At 34.2% G+C, this 20,714-nt stretch overlaps 1 protein-coding gene across 8 annotated transcripts in view; it reads left to right on the top strand.

The window, feature by feature from the left end:
• Positions 1-20,714, top strand: part of PHF14 (PHD finger protein 14) — a 254,756-nt gene that overhangs the window by 190,010 nt on the left and 44,032 nt on the right. For 6 of the 8 annotated variants that reach the window (XR_011648807.1, XR_011648808.1, XR_011648809.1 and 3 more), the window contains one exon: positions 2,952-3,069. Coding sequence is in view for 4 of the 8 variants with exons in the window: in XM_023588955.3 (XP_023444723.1) it covers positions 2,952-3,069 (118 nt within the window). In the remaining 4 variants the exon portion in view is untranslated. Of the gene's footprint in view, positions 1-2,951; positions 3,070-15,134; positions 15,231-20,714 lie in introns of those variants that run through there. The other 2 variants (XR_011648810.1, XM_004459102.5) reach the window with 2 other exon arrangements.

Here is a 20,714-nt window from a genome sequence, read left to right as displayed (position 1 = left end):
GTAATTTGATATTGAGCTTGGAAACACTACCTATCAAACTCACATTAATTAGCAATCTGATTTATATGGACATTGCTTTTAAAGCTGAAATTAAATAAAAAGACTAGTTATTATCCAAAAATGAGTCCATATACTTCACTCAGTAGAACTCTCATTTTCTTGACCTTTTACCATCATTTTGCATAGTATTAATGTGCTTAGTGGTCTCGTTTCTAAATCCATAACAAATTGTTGGGGAAAAGATGCTTGGACAAACATATATGACAGTATCAGGAAGCAGTGACTGGTAGTGAGGACTCTGAAATCCTGCAAATTTTGAACGCTAGAATTCAAACAAAACATGAGTCTAATGATACTACAGGTACAAAGGGCTAGCATGCTTTTAGACACTAACAGTTTCTGATATGCATACTAACAACCTTAAGTTAACAAAGATAGTGGCTTATAATTAATATATTCTTTTTTTTCTCTATATTTTTTTAAATATTACATTCAAAAAATATAATAGGTCCCCATATACCCCCCCACCCCACTCCCCCACTCCTCCCACTCCTCCCATATCAACAACCTCTTTCATCATCATGGGACATTCATTGCATTGGGTGAATACATTTTTGAGCACTGCTGCACGACATGGATAATGGTTACATTGTAGTTTATACTCCCCCAGTCCATCCAGTGGGCCATGGCAGGACATACATTGTCTAGCATCTGCAGTACCACCCAGGACAATTCCAAGTCCTTAAAATGCCTCCACATCATATCTCTTCTTCCTTTTCCCTACCCTCAGCAACTACCTTGGCTACTTTCTCCACATCAATGCTGCAATTTCTTCCATTACTAAACACAATAGTTCCAAATAGAATATCGGTAAGTCCACTCTAATCCATACTGTGTTCCTTCCTCCTGTGGATCCTGGGATCCACTCCCCCTCTATAAGAAGAGGGAGCTTAGATTCCACATGGATGATGGATGCAATTCTCCTACTTGCAGTTGTAGGCACTCTTGATATATAAAGCAAATAGTATGATTCTTTTAAAATTTTCCATCAAAGATAAATGAAATCCTAGTTTTCATAATTTAAAGGAATATGCCATCAGCTATTCAGAAATCTCAACCTTCTCATAACTCAGAAGTGCTTATACTTTGAGGGGTCCTATATGTTTAATGTAACAAATTTGAGTTACTGAAAGGTAAATAAGTGGTATTGGAAAAGAAAGCATGTAATTGTGTGGATTTGCCATTTAGTCTTTTTATGTTACATTTATACAGTTAGCTGTATATATTTTTTCTTAATGACAGAAAAACAGGTATTTTAATATTTTAACTGCTCTTAATAAATAAATAGTTTTGGTTGGTTCATTTATAATTTTTCCATAGTAAGTAAGATACTATTCTTCCTATTTAATTTTATGTATTCTTTAGAGCTAAAATTATTGTAGTAAAAGGTGTTTTTTTTTTTTTTTTTTTTTTTTTACATCCGTATAACACTAACACTAGTGGAATAATATGGTATCTTGAGTCTAAAGGAGAATGTTTTTGGAGAGGAAAAGTATGTAAACTTATTTGGTTCATAAAGAAAATGCATGAATTTTTGATGTATATCTGTGTTTTAAACTTCATTATACCTGAATAGCTAAGTTAAGTTGTTTAACTTGTCTGAAACTCCTGACTCCCAAATGAGGTTTTGGAGATTGGATTATTTTAGCTTGATATGAAATTTTTGCTATAAATGAAGACTTACAGTTCCTTTAATTGTGATGGATATTTTAAAATAAATTATTTTTTTCTATGTGTTATTTATAACAATAGACTTCTTTTTTCTACTAAAGGTTACTGAATAGTAATTTTGCGCTTTATTCAAGTAATATGTCTTTAAAGTTTTTCTCTCTAGTTTCTTCTGGATTTCTCAACTTACGAAGTTTTAAATCAGTAAGAGAATCTTACAGAATTGGTTTGGAGAAAGTATTTTTTAAATTTAAAAAAATGCACAAAGGTTATCTAAGAAAATGGGGAATATAACTACTACTATAAGATGTATACATCTTTCTTATTTGTTGTTAAATTTTGATATTGTTAATCCACCTGATGCAAAATTCTTTTTACAAAACACTAAAATAATGCAGATCTTTCTTCATTGTCAGCGGGATGAGATTGTCTGAAACGAAGAATAGGTATGATAGTTTTTTTAGACTTTGTACATCATAGGTGGCAAAAAAATTATCAAAAAATTTCTTATTTAGTTTTAAAATATGGTAAGAGGTACTTCAGCAAACCAAATGCACTGAGAGAAAGTGGCAGGCAAATTCCAAGAGAGCATTATCAAATTCTTAGAGAGGTTTCTTTACTTCTTTAGTGTTCTGTGATTTAATATATAAAGATTGTTTTTATTTGCTATAGGCTAACACTATAAATGTTAGAAAATTTATTGACAATCTACTTTAACTTGGAGAAAGAGAGTAATGAAGTATATATTGAAAGCATTATTGTTGTATAGTGTAGTCTGATATAATCCCTTAGAGTTCTAAAATTTTAGAGACATTCAAAATATACTGGATTGATTCATAACCTGTATTATATATGTATTTGATATTATTAAATGTTTTCAAATTTGTTTTTAAACTGTCTAATTGGCAACTTCAAATTTGAAAATGTTATGGTTGTTAGCTCATATGACTCTATATATTCATTCATATGCTCTTAACATTTTTACTGTCAGGTATTCTGAATGATGTTTATATTATTTTTTCATTGTTGGCGTATTTTATTTTTACTAAAATATTTATTTCAGGTTTAGGTTGCCTTTGTTATAAACATTAATTTAATATTCTTGTGAGCCAAGGATAGAATAACAGTATCAAAGATGAAATATATAATTGTTTGCCTTTATGTCTTTGAAAAGGATGGTTTTTACATTATTTAGATATACCATAAATCTGTTTACCCTACAGGTGTGATGAATGCAGACTCTGCTACCATTTTGGCTGTTTGGATCCTCCTTTGAAAAAGTCTCCTAAACAAACAGGCTATGGATGGATATGTCAGGAGTGTGATTCTTCATCTTCTAAGGTAAGAAAAAAATGCCAGTGAGGAAAAGACTTGTTTCCCTTAATTTTGATAGTCTCTCTACATTACACCAATAGCTATATAACAGTTGAATAAGTTGCCAGTAATTTTAAGTGGGAAGAAGCGCATGAAAGATTGTTATAGCCATTCAATATACATTCTACTATCTTTCTTTGGTAATTAAGATTGTTAAGTCTAATAGGTCTCAATTTTTATAACAGTTTTACTCACAAATAAGAAATTTATATAGTGATTAAAATTTTAGATAATATGAAGTTAGGGTATATAATTGAATATTAGCTTGAAAATGTGTTACATTTTAAACATTTTTTTCTCCAAATCTGTGTGTCATGGGAACACTAAAATATCACCCTGTATAGTCTCAGCAGTGTAATATATTTCCACATTACTTTATCTTTCAAGTAGCAGTGTCTTTACTATGGGCACCATGAAGGCAAAAATCTTCCCTGTCATTAATCTTGCCTGTTATATTTAAAGAAATTCCATGAAAGTCTAGCAAGATTTATCATATCTAAGTCCATACTTTTTAACTTTACCACACAAAGCTGAAATATATTTAAGTAGTTAACTTTAATAAAATTAATTTTATAACATTGTCCCTAAAAGAAGACTGACTTCTCAGAGTTTTAAAACAAATATATCCAATGTATCTAATGCAGGTCAAATTTAAACATACTGTCATTTTAAAAATTAGGTCATGTCTTAGTTTGACAGAGCTGCTATGACAAATACCACACAGTGGGTTAGCATTTTTTTTCTCATGGTTTTGAAGGCTAGAAATTCTAAACTCAAAGTATCAGCATGGTCATGCTTTCCTTGGTGTACTGGTGATGGCAGTCCTCAATCGCATGCTAATCTCTCTCTTCTCTCAGGTTTCTTCTGGCTTTTGGCTTTTTCTGATTGACTGCAGTCAAATTTTCTCTCTTTATAAGTCTTCTAGTCCTACATATTAACACTCACCCTTTTTCAGTTTGCCCATACTTTAACTAATAATAACATCTTCAAAGGTCATATTTATGAATAAGTTCATACCCATTGGAACATGGATTAAGATTTGAACATGTCTTTTGTGGGGTACATAATTCTATCCCCAATAGGGTATGTACTATATATAAGATATAAAGTAGACTTAATTTTGCCTTTTTTAAAAGATATATAGTAGTTCACTAATTGCTCTTTTCTAGAGTATACTTGATACACATCTCAACAACTTTTATCTATGGAAATACTTAGAATAATTTATTTATTTTTTTTGCTTTATGTGAAAACCAATAAATTATATTGAGCATTTCTCTTTTTTCTGTTATTGCTATCTTTATATCATTTATAAAGATTTATTTTTTTAAATTTATTTCTCTTCCCTCCCCCCCCACAGTTGTCTGCTCTCTGTGTCCATTCACTGTTTGTTTTTCTGTGACTGCTTCTATCCTTATCAGCAGCACCGGGAATCTGTGTTTCTTTTTCTTGCATCATCTTGTGTCATCTCTCCGTGTGTGCGTCGCCATTCTTGGGCAGACTGCACTTTCTTTTGTGCTGGGCGGCTGTCCTTATGGGGCGCACTCCTTGCATGTGGGGCTCCCCTATGCGGGGGACACCCCTGCGTGGCACGGCACTCCTTGCGCGCACCAACACTGCGCGTGGGCCAGCTCTACACAGGTCAAGAAGGCCCGGGGTTTGAACCGTGGACCTCCCATATGGTAGGCAGACACCCAATCCATTGGGCCAAGTCTGCTTACCTATTGAGCATTTCTTATCCCAGGTAATATATTCTTAAGAGAATTACAAGTGGTCTAACACTTACTGCCTAGAGGACAACCCAAGGAATAGGCAGGAACCTGAATGAGTTTAACCATATATCACCTACTAATAACCCTATGAATTCTATAACCTTCATCAAAGAGTATTGTGTAAAATACAAATCTGGGAGCATATGCCCCCTTGAGTTCAGCACAGTGCTAATGGGTGAAGGAGGGAGTGAGGGATAGGAAGTTTAGACTTTCAGTAACAATTTATACAATTTCAGGAAACTGAGAATTTTAGGCAAAGTGTAGTATACAGCGTCACTTGAGAAGATAAAATACACAGTTTTGAAAAAGCTATTGCATTGACAAATTTTGCATAGATTTTAAAATATAACATATCAGTCACATACTATTATTTTAAAACCCTATCTTTTGTTATATCAGGAATATGAGCGTTTATTTTGACATGGTTAAATGAACATATATGAATATTTCTTTTAATAGTATTTCATCTACCTCATATGTATTCACAGGTGCTGCTGAGTAGTCATTGTTTACTCTTTGGTGACTGTGCCAGTTACTGTTCTAGCTTTTCATCTTTGTTTTAGCTCTGTTACGTAAAAAGCCATAGAGTGTACATGATGGGCCCTTATCTGACAATTACAAGATGCTCTGTTAAGACCTCAGTTTGGTTCACTCTTTCTTGATCTTTCTAGAATACTACTTTTGGGAGCAGTAATAAATTAAATTCGTATGCATAAAATTCTCATCTAAATCCCTATGGAAGATTTTCTGGAACTACAAATGCATGACAGACCACCTGAGGCAAATGGTGTTTCCTGATAATTGTTTGTATTAGAAAGAATTTTCTAAGTAGGGGAAATAAGATTTTTTCCCTTTCATTTCTTTTTATTTTCCAAAATTTCCCCAGTGAGAAATTTGTTTTTATTTTTTTTAGTTTTGTATTTGTCTCAAGTGAGAATTTTACAACTAGAATTCTTCTGATAACCTAATGCTAAAATAACCTATTTAAATGTTTATTTTCAAGTTAAATAGTCATTGAGAATTGTGCCACTTTAAGAACTGAACAGAACAACCTCTCCAAGGAGTCTCTTGCCACAATACATTAAACAAGCAGATTTAATTGAGCCCTGTAATATTGGAAATTGAATGTCTGAATTTTATGCATTATGAAGATTTATGAAAAATATAAAATCAAAATGAATTATCCTTTAAAGTTCTTTTAAATTTGATTCATATAACTGCTCCATTAAAAAATGGACTTTTTAATATTTTAAATATTCATTTGACCTCTGGGATTTAATCTGACATTAGGTTGAATTTTAAGTTTTTAAATTTAGCATGGTTGACAGAGAAGTTATTTTCAGGTAAAACTTAAACCACTTAACCGTCTTAATTCAGTGCTCTTCTAGCATTTGTGTGACAGGCATTAGAGCTTGCAACACTGTGCTTTACCAAGCTTTACTGAGTGTTGATTTGCCTTTTTACTGATAACTGGTATATAAAGGACTGGAGAAAAGCTTACAGTGTATTCTACATTAGAATCATATACAGAAATCTATAGTGATTTGTAGACCTACTAAAAGTCTGAGAATTAAATTCTAATGTGACTATCCTTGATGATGGGTATAGTTTATTTTTTAATTTTTTTAAAGATTATTTATTTATTTATTTATTTATTTGTGTCCCCCCCCGCCCCCGATTGTTCTCTGTGTTTATTTGCTGTGTCTTCTTTGTCCGCTTCTGTTGTTGTCAGCAGCAAGGGAATCTGTGTTTCTTTTTGTTGCGTCATCTTGTTGTGTCAGCTCTCCGTGTGTGCGGCGCCATTCCTGGACAGGCTGCACTTTCTTTCGCACTGGGTGGCTCTCCTTACAGAGTGCACTCCTTGCACATGGGGCTCCCCTACGTGGGGACATCCCTGGTGGCATGGCACTCCTTGCACGCATCAGCACTGCACATGGGCCAGCTCCATACGGGTCAAGGAGGCCCGGGGTTTGAACCACGGACCTCCCTCCCATGTGGTAGACGGACACCCTAACCACTGGGCCAAGTCCGCTTCCCATTTTAGAATCCAAACTTTCAGTTTCCTCTTTGCCGGTATGTGGGGTAAAGCCTACAAACTTCTCCTTAATAATTGACCTTCTGTCTTATCCTAGACTAAGTTCGAACTGTTGCCAGTTGTTCTAGCATTTTCTCTGGCTGCAAATTGTTTGCATAAATGTCTTTTAAGCCTTTCATTTCTAGTAACAATGATTTGGGAATTCAGTTCAATAAAAAGTAATAACCATTAACAATTTCACTAATTATAGTTATAATGAAATTGTTATATACCTATACTTATACCTATAATACAATAGGTAGTGTGCTTTTTTAAAAAACTGACAGTGTTATTTATTTAAACTGAATTTTTATTTACTGAACTGAACTTATTGTTTGTCTTTATTGCCTGCCCAAAGGGGTTTACTTGAATGTCATGAACATGTTTTCTAAGAACAATCTCCAGGTAATGATTTTATCAGCTGCTTTCGCAAAATACAGATTATTTATTGAGCATCCTTTTATAATAGAATTTGAATCAGAAGTTATTTTGTTAAACTGTGTCCTGTTTAATTCAATAACCTAAAGTATTTTCATGGGTACTGGGTCATATATATCAGTAAATCATGATCAGGTGCCCTTAAGAATCTTTTTGAAAATAATTTCCTTCCTCCAGATAAAGTTTAGCAGTATTTATGAAACACATTTTAATATATTTCAGTATCAGAATAACTGAGAAAAGAAAATGATTGTAACCATGCAAATGGAATGTTTTTTATATTACTAATTCATAAAATTGAAAACCTAAGACACTTTCCAAGCTACACTCGTTATAGACTTGAGAAGCAAGCCATTTCTTAAGTTCGATGGCATGTGGGCCTGATGTGTTTACATAGCATGCTGTGGAATACCATATGTGATGAGAAATTCAATCATCACCAAGATAATTAATCAAAGTACAGTAGGGTGCCATACTTAGAGGTGCCTTTCAAAAGTCACTAACTTCATCTTATCCTTTAGTTTCAAAATAGTAGTTTTTACTTATTATTTTGTGGAAAAAAGCCACTCACCTACTAAAACTCTGGGAGTTAAGCTGCAATATTCTATTGCAGCTTTTTTAAAAGTTGAGTTTTTATAATATTATTTACCCATCATTTAAAATATTAAAATCCAATTATATAATATTATAGTGTACCATATATCATAACAGTAGAAAACCCAGAAGGAATATAGAAAACCATTGTGTAATCTTGTCATTTCAACATTTATATACTTTTTATATGTGAGAGACATGTTCATTGTGAAGCAATGGTTCTAGTTCAATAAGCTAACCCATTTTCAGAATTGTAAAAATAACATCTGAACAATAGTAAAAACCCAAATCCTAGCTTCAAAACTGGAGTGTGATATTTCATATATTGCAGCTGTAGATAATGTGTTTCTTCTAATTTATTAAATATTTAGCTTAATTATGTCATCATTTTTCAGAATTATTTATCTGTTGAAAATGTTTATTTCTAACCTACATGTTCAGGTTTAAAAAATATCCTTTTACCTACAGCTGAGACAGACTTCTTAAAGACAGTCTTCAAATCTAAGTCATGAAAATTCAAAAAATGAACTCTGATAGCAAATGGAATAATTGAGGGGTTTTTTTGTCTTTATTTTTTTAATATTACATTAAAAATATGAGGTCCCCAAATATCCCCCACCCCTCTCAGCCCCCTCCTCCCCCCATAGCAACACACTCCTCCATCATCATGAGACATTCATTGCATTTGGTGAATACATCTCTGAGCACCGCTGCACCTCATGGTCAGTGGTCCACATCATAGCCCACACTCTCCCATGTTCCATCCGGTGGGCCATAGAAGGACATAGAATGTCCAGTAACTGTCCCTGCAACATCACCCAGGACAACTCCAAGTCCCAAAAATGCCTCCACATCTCATCTCTTCCTCCCATTCCCCACACCCAGCAGCCACCATGGCCACTTTATCCACACCAATGCCACATTTTCTTTGATTACTAATCACAATAGTTCATGAATAGAATATCAGTAAGTCCACTTTAACCCATATAATAGATGGGAGCCCAATCAATTGAGCCACATCCACTTCCGTCCCCTTTTATTTTAATATATTCTATTTTGACACTTCTGAAATTAGGATGTATATCTAGCAGTTTGTATTTTTAAGTGATAATATTTTTCCATATTTATTTCCGATTTAATAACAGTTTTTCCCATAAAAATTGTTATTACATTGTTAGGGTGTCTGATACATTGTAGAATAAGAATAATTAAAATTTCATATTCTGTCAAAATATGTAACATGATGTGGTAGAGCTTTATGAGCTTTGAAAAGAAACAAACTAAGTTCAGATGTTAACTATTCACAATGTTACTATTCTTCAACAAGTTGCTTCATTTCAGTGTGCTTAAAGTTGCTCATTTGTAAAAGGTTGTTGGCAATACTTGGACGAATAGAGGTGTTTGATATAAATGCCATTTCCTTTTATTCTTAAAAGTAAACAAGCATTTTAGCCACAGAGAGAAAAGTTCAAAATTAGTATCATGTTCTGATTTTCATATGTAAAAAATGTTTTTAAAAGTAATCTGAGGAATACTTTTCTGTTTTATCTTTGCCTTTATATATACCAAGAAAAAAAAACTTTCCTTTTTCAGGAATAAAACATGTCTAACTTCTTGATGGAAAAATGTCCATTTTTAAAAAATCGCTTGCTGTACTTAATAGTTAATGAAAGCTATCTTTGTAATTACGCATTTATAACTCTATAAAGTTTTAAAATTATATACAGTTGCATAAGGTATTTTAAAAATTATTATATGTCTATAGCAAAGAGTTGGTATTTTTGATATTTATTGCAATTCTTACTTCATATTAAGTACAGAATTATGATCCTCTATGTGAGGATCATGCATTCTTATGTTTATTTTATGTGTAGAAGACATGAAATTAAGAAAATTAAGATTTTTCTTCTCTGTTTAAGACATTTCCCTTAGACTATGGAGAAATATTATTACCTTGTTAAGTTGATGAAAACTATAAACTTGAAACTGAAATGAAAATCAAAATAAAATACAAAGTATAACAAAGACTGACTAATAAGTTATGAGCCCACTCTGCCAAGGTATATGCAGTTCTTTATAAGAAAAGATTCACGAATAGAATGGCTTTTAGAGAACAGACATCTAGCAACACATTTTTTTATTCTGTAAAGATATGAACATTTTAGAAGTGTAGGAAATTCAGGGCCAGCCCCCCCTTTTTTTTTTTAAACAAACCAATTTTTATTCGTACATGTTAATAATACATACAATACATCCAAAGTATACAGTCATTTGGTGTTATCACATAGTTGTATATTTATCATTTCAGTCACCATTAGCACATTTTCATTATTTCCATGATAATAATAATAAAAAAAAAACAGACAAACAAGGAAATTCTTCACCCCCCAAACTGTTTCCCCTACTGTACATAGCTGCTATTTCTACCTATCCCTGCACAATTATTTATTTATTGAGCAGTTTTATGGAGATATATTCATATACCCTACAATCTATTTAAAGTGAATAATCAGTGGCTTTTAGTATAATCACAGTGTTGTGCTTTCATCATCAGCACTTTCACATTCCTTGCTGAGTCTGGAAATTAGGGTTGTTAACTTACATGGCTATACTATGTAAAAAAACATTTAGAATCTCAGAACATAGTTGTGTTCCTATAAGCAGAATGCCTTTTAGCATTTACATCAGGATAGAATCTCACTCATAAGAAAGTAAGGAAGTTTGTACTCATTGTCAGTTGCCACTAATGCCTTTTTTTTTTAAAAAGGTAGATTGTTGATATTTGTTTTATATGTAAAAGTGAAAGGGCAGTGATTTATATATATAAACTCTTCAGAACCATATCTTTAAACCCCATACTTCCCTCCTTCTCTGCCTGCCTACCCTTCTGATTTTCAGTGGAAGGAACCATAAATAAATAATATGCCTCCTTAATCATGACATATAAATTTCTCTATTTGTGTATCTTGCTACTTAAATTAGAGTGTATCTTTCTGGAAATGTCAGATGTGCTATTTTTTAATAGGCAAAGTGCTAAGTAAGACAAATTTCAAGACCACGCTATAGCTCTCCTTCCATATAGCCCTAGCTTAGCCCTGTCCTGCTCCATATTATATTATCAGCCTTGATTCTCTCTTTTGACAGGACTCTATGAACTACTTTAACCAGTAGGCTAGGGGAGCATCACTTTTTTCCTTCTTGTGCTTTATTTTTCAAAACGAAAAAAATCTAGTTTGCATCATAATTTGAGATGTTTGAGATGTTAAAATATTAACAGTTATTACAATGTGTCTCACAATTAAAATATTGTCTAATTATTAAGACACAATAGTTTGCCAGTCTATATAGCACAAATGCCAATGGATTTTCCACAAAGTGTAGTCTATAAACCACCTGCACCAGGAACATCTAAAATGCTCGTAACTGCAGTTCGGAAGGCCCCATGTACACCTGCTAAATTGGGATCTCTGGCATGGTGCTCAGGAATCAGAATTTTAATAAACTCCCAAGTGGTTCTTATGATGATTAAAGTTTCAGAACCACTGCTTTTAGTCCTGATCTCTTAAATTCCTTACAGATAGTTTTATTTTTAATTCAAGTATTCGGTTACTGCACCCGAAGTATTAACATACATTCTTTTTTTTTTTTTTTTTTTTTTTAAAGATTTATTTATTTATTTAATTCCCCCCCCCCTCCCCTGGTTGTCTGTTCTTGGTGTCTATTTGCTGCGTCTTGTGTCTTTGTCCGCTTCTGTTGTCGTCAGCGGCACGGGAAGTGTGGGCGGCGCCATTCCTGGGCAGGCTGCTCTTTTCTTTTCACGCTGGGGGGCTCTCCTTATGGGTGCACTCCTTTGCGCATGGGGCTCCCCCACGCGGGGGACACCCTTGTGTGGCACGGCACTCCTTGCGCGCATCAGCGCTGCACATGGCCAGCTCCACACGGGTCAAGGAGGCCCGGGGTTTGAACCGCGGACCTCCCATATGGTAGACGGACGCCCTAACCACTGGGCCAAAGTCCGTTTCCCTTAACATACATTCTTAAACTTTACCCTTTCATAACTAGACTGGTAGAGTGATGACACTGATTCAGGTTCATTACAGCCGTATTTCCTAGGTCACCCATATACCATATTCTCATTCCCTTTCCAAGTTTTGGAATTATCCAGCAACATTTCAAGGTACTTCTCTCAGCTATAAATTCAGTTTTCCTTGTCAAGAATCCTCCTCAGTTATTCTGCTCATATTTCATCCACTTCTTTTTAGCATTTGATACTTGGGGACTTTTCCTTTCTAAAAACTCTTTACTTGGCCTTCTCCAAACTTGTTTTATCCTGGTTATCCTCCTTCTTTGAAGACAACTTCTTTGATCTTTGGAACTTTTCTCTCCATCTTCTTTTCTAACTCTATGCTACTGATAGAGTATTCATAGCCAAAGCTCAATACTATACCTAAGGAAAATTTAGGATTTAGGATTTAATGATCCATCTGCTTTCTTAGAGTTAATATTCATCAAAAGAGAGTTTCTGCCATTTAAAGTATTGTCTAATTATTAAGACACAATAATTTGTCAACAATTTTAGTTGGCTGTTTCCACTTTCTGATAATCTCCTTTTACTATGAAGTTTAAATGATATTTGCTTAAGTAACACAATATGTATAAACTTGATATCCAAGTGGAATATTATTCCAGAGGTATGATGAAATATGCTGGAATTGAGGTGTTGGACTCCTTTTGATTTTTTATTAACTTCAAAATAGGCAACATGTTTTTAAAAAGATAAACTAATACTTTATATTAAATTTTGCTTTAAAATATGTGCTTATTTTTCCCTTACTTTGTTCTTTTTGTTCCTTTCTTCACTTCCTTTTCCTTTACCTTTTCCTTTCCTTTCTTTTTTCGGTCATCACTTTTCTGAAGAAAATTGTCAGAAAACTTTTTACGTGCATTGTTTCTTTTTCCTCTTAACAAATTTAATATATGGTTACAGTAAAACATTTGGAAAATTCTAAAAAACACAAAGAAGAAAAATATTAAACTACAGTTATAGTACTTAAGGATTTTAAATCTCTGCTCATGTTTTAGGAGTATGTCCTACTACAACTTACTATTTAAAAATGATTATCATAGTATACCTTCTGTTATGTAATGGTCTTTTCTTTCTCTTTCTTTTTTTCACTTGAAAAGTTGTGCATTAACAAATCAATCATGCATAACATACATGACTCCCATACAACATCCTACCACCAGTGACAAAATCTTGAAGATGTTTCCCTACATTTTCTTCTAGGAATTTTATGGTTCAAGCTTTTATAGTTTGGTCCTTGATCTACTTTGAGTTAATTTTGTATAAGGTATATAATAGGTGTTCTTTTTTTGATGGATATCCAGTTTTCCCAACACCATTTGCTGATTAGACTGTTGTGACCCAACTGGGTGGATTTGATAGCCTTGTTAAAAATCACTTGACCATAGATGTGAGAGTCTATTTCTGAATTCTTGATTTATCCTATCAGTCAATGTGTCTGTCTTTAAGCCAGTACCGTGCTGTGTTCACCATTAGAGCTAAGTAATATGCTTTAAAGTCAGAAAGTGAAAGTCCTGTTGTATGTTTCATAATGGCATTCATTTCCACTTTTTAAATTCATTTCTTTTTCTGTTGCCCTGTTTTTTCAAGTACACGTGTTCTGTTCTCCAATTCACTAATTCTGTCCTAAGCCAGTTCAAATCTGCTGCTCAATGCCTGTAATACATTTTAATTTCATCCATTGTATCTTTCATTCCAGTAAACTCTGTTACCTTTTTCTCTTTAGCCATATTTTCCTTAAACTCCTTGATTCAATCCAGGAGATTAGTGTGAACATCATTGGTTAGTTATGTTAAGTCCTGTCTTGTCAGGATTTTTTATTTGATCCTTTGGGCCATATCTTCATGTTTTTTATTATGGCTTTTAATTTTTTGCTGATGTCTAGGCATCCAATTATTTTGGTGATTTTACTCTGCCATTTTCTCTCTCTTGCCTAGTGGCATTTTATTTTTCATGGCTTTTCTTTGATTTTTGATTCAACTTATTCTAAATCTTTAAGATCGCCTGGCTTAAATTATCAAAACAGGGCCAGGGATCCACTAATGGGGCACAGACCAGATTCAAGAGTGCCTACAAGAGAGATTTCAAAGAGCTTCTTTCTTTTTGCATTTTCCCAGCCTGCCAGCAGATGGCATTCTTTGGCAGACCTCTTGTCAGAGTTGAAATTCAAAATGGGTACCACTGATCTAACTCACCAAAGAGAAACCACTCTCCATCCTCTGCCACACTCTCCCTTCTCCCAGGAAGGAAGATGTCTCTTCCTCTCTGTTGGCCACAGTGAGCCACAGATTTTACCCAGGCTTTTCACCATGAAGGTGGGGAAAAGGTGCTGATCCTGGCTGTGGGGGTTTTCACTTTGGCTTCTTTGTCAGCTGTCTTGCTCCCTCATGGATGATGTATAGCCCTCACCTTGTCTGCAGATCCCCAAGCAGTTCCCTGTTCTGCTGCCCTTCTCCCAGAAGTCATATAATGCTCTCTTTTTTTTGTATTATTGTATAGCTGGTAGTTTCCATGTTGTTAAGTTCTCTTTTTAGTGTGGTTTTTAAGCACTATACAGTATTCCTTTGCACAGATATACTTTAAGTATAATTGCTGAGTCAAAGAATATGGATATTTTTAACTTAAGAAAGTTTTGTATTAATAGTAGCATCTAATATATTTTGTGCACCCCTATATGCCTGTCATTTCTAAGCATTTACTATGGATTATGTCCTTTAATCCTTACCATAGCCTTTAAGGTAGGTACTATTTTTATCTCCTATGTGTTGATGAAAAAAATGAGATAGGTTAAGGATTTTACAACTAATAAGTGACATAACAGGGATTCCAACCCAGATCAGATTGACTCCAGCGTCTGTGCTCTTAGAAGCTTGCATTCATATGTTGAAATAGTTATTTTCTTTTCCTTGTTTCAAGAGATTCTCAAATCAGACTTGGACCCAAAGCCATTTTAGATTTTCGTAATGTGGAAACTCAGATATTTCCTATTATAAATAAATTCTAGTCACTAATAATAGGAAAAGAAAAAAAAATTTTTTTGTTAACTGGGGTTTGTTTTGTTATTATTAAGGAAGAGGGGAGTGAAACCTGGAGATAATTCTTAAAGAAGATGACTAAAGATGCTGCTGTGTATGGAAGATGAACTGTAACTCATCATGGCCCTTTCTTCATAAAATTAAATGAAATAAGTATCTGTTAAGGGAGCTGCCACTTGACCATATAGATGATTTATATAGAAACAGCAGAAACTAATCTATTGAACTCTGAGGGAGGTAAGAGAAAAGGGATCTGAAAGTGAATTTTTTTTTTTTTAATTAGAAACTAAGCACTGAATTTTACCTGAGTCAGATTCTACCTTTTAGTGTTTGTCATGCGTTATGGAGTTTGAAAAACTGTTTTGGGCAAAGAAACTAAAGCCAGCTATGTTAAATCTCTTTGTAAAGATAGTTTAAGAATATTCTGATTTGTGCAATATCAGCCACTTTGTGTATAAACTGGAAGATTTTGCATCTTTTTAAAATACCAGCATTCTCTTGAGGTAAAAATTCCTCTTATTTGAAAACAATAACTTGGTTATAAATGGATTAAATACTAATTGTAATACAATTAAGTCTTAGTTGGATTCATTCTTGTACTGAAGATTCTTAATTCTTTTGTCTGTTAACCAGAGAAAATGAAAAAACTACCTCACCTATAAATTCGTAAAGGATATATATATATATATATATTTTTTTTTTAGAAAGGTTCTCACCTCGTAGGCACTTAAAGGTCATTATGTGACTTTCAATTCTACTTTATTTGCACTGGTAACTTAGCTCATCCGTCTAGATAGTTTTGTGATTTCAAACTTTTACAAGTTACTGTAATTTTAATATATTCTTCACTTTTTTCCTCTGGACTATATCCATATTGCTAAATCTAAACTCTTGTCACCAAGATGCAAGATATTTTAATGTTTTCTCTGAAGGTTTCTTAAAGGTTTATGTTGTAGTGTTATATCGTCATTGAAATTAAGTTATTTTTTTTGTTAATGTACCTTTCATAATGGCTGCAAATGATTATCTGCTTCGCTGGGTTGAAAACTCTTTAAAGTGTGCTTACAAAGGTTAAATCTTTTAAGAATCACTTTGCAAAGTTCAAGCTGCACCAAAGCATTTTTTTTGTCAGCAGTAATGTTCTTTTCTGTGTCCTTAAGAGATTGGACTATTCTCTCAAATTTTGAAGACAAGTAGTATTCTGTAAATTCTGTTTGTAAAATTAGTTTCCAAAGCAGAGAGAGAGAGAGAGGTAGCTTAAAGGAGGTCATGAGCATAAGATATTTCATCGTTTGCTTACTTTAATGCATGACTTTCAACATACATACCAACAACAACAAAATCAATACTTAACAACTTAATATAAAATTTATCTTAGTGTACAGTTTAATTATCATTAATAAGATTTTCCCACTTCAAGTCATTGTAGGACGGGGAATGAAATGGGTGTTTCTGGAAAACATTCTTTACCCTATTAAAACAAATACCATGTAGTTTAGACATTTTTCTGTCTTTTCTTGTGACATTTAGGATGTTGAAGCTATATGTCCCCAACATAGACTATATTAAGTACCCCCTTAACCTTCATATCTTTTTGAGTGCACCCAAGTCCTAGTACTCAGAAATCTGATTTTTGCAGAGAGATAAAAACTCTTTTTTCTTCATGATTTAGCTGTTCTAAAATTACTGAATATTCTCTTCCTTCCTACTATTCCTCGCCTCCTTTTCATTTTTTCCCTTAAGTTGATGAAAACAATATTTGGAAATATAACACTGCATATACTAAGTATGTTTTTATTCCTTTATCAGTAACAAGTTCTAAGATAGGAACCTCCTTAATGGGAGCAAGCTCCATTAATTGGTTTTTGTTTTTGTTTTTACTCTCATTAGCAATATGGGGGAAAAAACATACTACAATCCAAAACTGGCACCTTTAAACAAAAACATTTCTAGTTAATTCTAAAGAAAAGGCATAAAAGGTGACAAATAAGAGGCTGTCTTATCTATTCTCTGTATTAAGTACTTTAAGGACTGTCCAGATTGCTGTTTTTAAAAGACTTAATCTCTGCATTTCATTCTGATTTTTAAAAATTTTTCTCGTGAATTCAAAACAGCATGCAAACAGAAAATGGCTTAGTTATTTCATCCCAGTGCCTTTAAAGAAGCTCTGTTAAATTTTCTTTTCTTCTGAGTGGCTCTTAGGCAGATCTCATGGTTTTCCTGGTCACCCTTAGGTATTCGTAATCTTTTTCCATGAAATATAAAAATATACCTATTCCATTTTAATTTCAAAGCTTCAGTCTCTCAGGTTCAAAGCTCCTTCTCTAATAATAATTAGCTCAGGCCTGCTTCAAACTGTAAAATCTACAGTTTGGAAGGGAGGTATTCTGGCTTTTTGACTCCTTGCTTTTGTGGATTTTTAGTGATCTCTCATTGCTGGTGTTTTCCTACTGCAGTTCCATTGATATGAGAGATGGTTTCTTCTGTGGGTTGCTTTTGACTTTGTTCTTAAAACTTGAGTTCATTTACTTTCCCCCTTGATTGTCATCATCCCCATCTCACGATAGCTACACTCTTCAACGATCCACATCTAGCTAGGGGAGAAACACACACACACATAAACACGTGCGAGCTCAGAAAGAGCAGCCTTTGACCCTACAGACTTACATCTTTGCTCTGTTGCTCTGCAATTACAGTAAGACAAACATACGTCATCTATCCTGTCTCTGTTCCCCAAACTCCGAGGGAATAAACTGTATGTAAAAAAATCCCTCTTTTGTGAGAGCCTCCCTTTAAAGTACTTCTTTTAAAGAAATTCTTAATTTCCAGCCTCACCTTTTCTCATTCTTCAGACTTTTCCTTTAATGGGTTACCAGACCAAATTTTGTGTGCATGATTTTGAAGAAAATATTTTCTAAGTATAGAAAGTGAACATTTTAAACCATTTATGAGAGAGAAAGATCACCTGCCCCCATATCCTTTAATGTGCTTATGACAAATACCAGATTACTATGACTCAAATCACAATTTCCATTTTTCTAGGTGATTTTTTCCCCCCTTCTTCTACTCTTTCAAACACTTTCTGTTAGTTCCTCAGGTCCTTTCAAAACCTCTAAACTTTTCTTGCCAGAAAAGAAACAGCACAGATGAACCAACATACAGTGAATCCAGAGACCACCGAGGAGTTAGAATGAAGGACTCTAATGCTTTTTAAAAGTATACATTAAAATATCAAGCCATAAGTTTAAAAAAAGGACATAAAATCAGAAGGATTTATCATGTATGTGTTCCTTATCAGGTATCTTACAGCCGTATTTCAAATCTTTGCCACATATCTCGTCTTCAGTTTTATTCCCAGCACACTTAACTTTTTCAAAATGACCTTGTCTTTTACTTGAGGTGAAAGGGAGGCCACATTCTGACCTCCTCTCAACCTTAAAACAAGTCTTTGCTACTTTTCCCACTTAAGCCTTTATTACTTTCCCTACCTCAATCTTTTATTTCTTGTTTCACGAAAAAATGTCACTTACTTTTGTTCTTTATTCCAAAAATCATTCTTTCTCTTCAGTGCCTAAATTTTGATTCCCATTCAGCCATCGTACAAACTTTTTCCAAATCAGTCTTTTCTTTTTTCAGTACCAGGGGCTGGGGAATGAACCTGGTACCTCATATGTGGGAAGCCAGCACTCAATGACTAAGCCACATCGGCTTCCCTGAGTTGGTTTTTTTTCATTTGTTTTGCTCGTTGTTTATTTTTGCTTTTTCAGGAGGCACCAGGAACCAAATCCAGGATTCTTGTATGGGAGGCAGGTGCCCAACCACTTGGGCCACATCTACTCCCCCAAATCAGTCTTTTTGAAAGCTTACTTTTCTTTTTTTTTTTTTTTAAGATTTATTTATTTATTTTTCTCCCCTTCCCCCCCTCACCCCAGTTGTCTGTTCTCTGTGTTTATTTGCTGTGTGTTCTTTGCTTCTGTTGTCAGCAGCATGGGAATCTGTGTTTCTTTTTGTTGTGTCATCTTGTTGTGTCAGCTCTCCGCGTGTGCGGCGCCATTCTTGGGCAGGCTGCACTTTCTTTCCCGCTGGGCAGCTCTCCTTACGGGGCGGACTCCTTGCGCATGGGGCTCCCCTACGCGGGGGACACCCCTGGTGTCACGTCACTCCTTGTGCACATCAGCACTGTGCATGGGCCAGCTCCACACCAGTCAAGGAGGCCCGGGGTTTGAACTGCAGACCTCCCATGTAGTAGATGGACGCCCTAACCACTGGGCCAAGTCCACCGCCAAAGCTCACATTTCATATGTCCTTCTAGGTCAGAAAATCCAAGGAAGGAGCTCACCAATGTCCGTACTATAAAATAGATACCAGGATTTTTTCCTTTCAAGAGTATCTATAATTTTATAATTTGTCCCCACATTAATACTCCAGATATATATCTCTCACTACATCTTCCTCCCCCTCCCCTTCTGTCTCTCATCATTATTTTACAAAAAAACTTCATATATCATATCCTTAAGGGTTTGTTTTGTGTGTTTGTGTATCTTTTTTTTTCAAATACAGCTTAAATTCTAGTTTTCCTGACAGTCCTTAGCAATGAACTTTCTCTTACACTTTTTGCTATGCTATTCATTTGGCAAATGTTTCTGTGTATTTCTTTGTTGCTCATCTTTTTTATGTCTAGATTTTTTTTTTTTACCACCTGGACTGCAAACTCTTATGGCAGAGAATGTTTCTCTCATACATCTTTGAAGACAAGGACCCTGACATTTACATGTATTTTTTCTAAAATAGATTTAAAATTGCTCATGAGAGTTCTCTACTACTAGCCTGTTTCCTATTGTAATTGAAATTATTTTTTAAACTTATGCTAAATGGCAGAGGCAGTGATGTAAGTTCTAGGTGTTGCCTTGGAAGCCCAAGGCTATTTACTGAAACAACAGTGTCTGAAGCATACATTTCTGCCAGCCATGAACCAAATATGCAGAAAAGACTGAGAATAAGAGATATAAGAAAATATCTGTCCAGGAAGTTTAAAATCACAATCTTTCTTAGAATAATTTCTGTTTGTATCTCTCTCATTCAATAATTCTGCTGTTACCATTTAAGAGCACCTATTAGTTAGAGCAAATTCTTTGCAATGGAGAGAACATTTTTAATTAAAAAAAAAAAAAAAAAGTCCTCCAGAATGAAAAACACTAGGGTTGTCTACAAGTATAAAACTGATCTGAAAGAAAATGTCTTTTTTCTTTTTGCACATAAAATTTGAGAAGACATTGTAACACTTTTATTAATACAGATATTTCCTTTCTCCTGATGGGCCTTCCAATATTGTAATAGGAGCCTCACTTTTATTGAAAAAATAAATGTGCATAGTACTGAAAAGGTTTGCCAAACACTCTGTTCGGTCCTTGAGATCTACTAAGAGAATCTGACATGAATCTTACCCTTAAAAAACTTATGCTCTAGTGATAGATAAGGCACATATGAATAAAATTATATTTCAAGATTTTAAGTGTCAGATTCCATTAAAAGGTACAGTTAAGGGAAACGGACTTGGCCAGTGGTTAGGGCATCCGTCTACCACATGGGAGGTGCGCGGTTCAAACCTCGGGCCT

The sequence above is a fragment of the Dasypus novemcinctus genome, chromosome 5 (assembly GCF_030445035.2).
Source record: "Dasypus novemcinctus isolate mDasNov1 chromosome 5, mDasNov1.1.hap2, whole genome shotgun sequence".
NCBI classification, from domain to species: domain Eukaryota; kingdom Metazoa; phylum Chordata; class Mammalia; order Cingulata; family Dasypodidae; genus Dasypus; species Dasypus novemcinctus.
The sequence above is the reverse complement of the archived record's forward strand: the minus strand, read 5'-3'. Positions and strand labels throughout refer to the sequence as shown.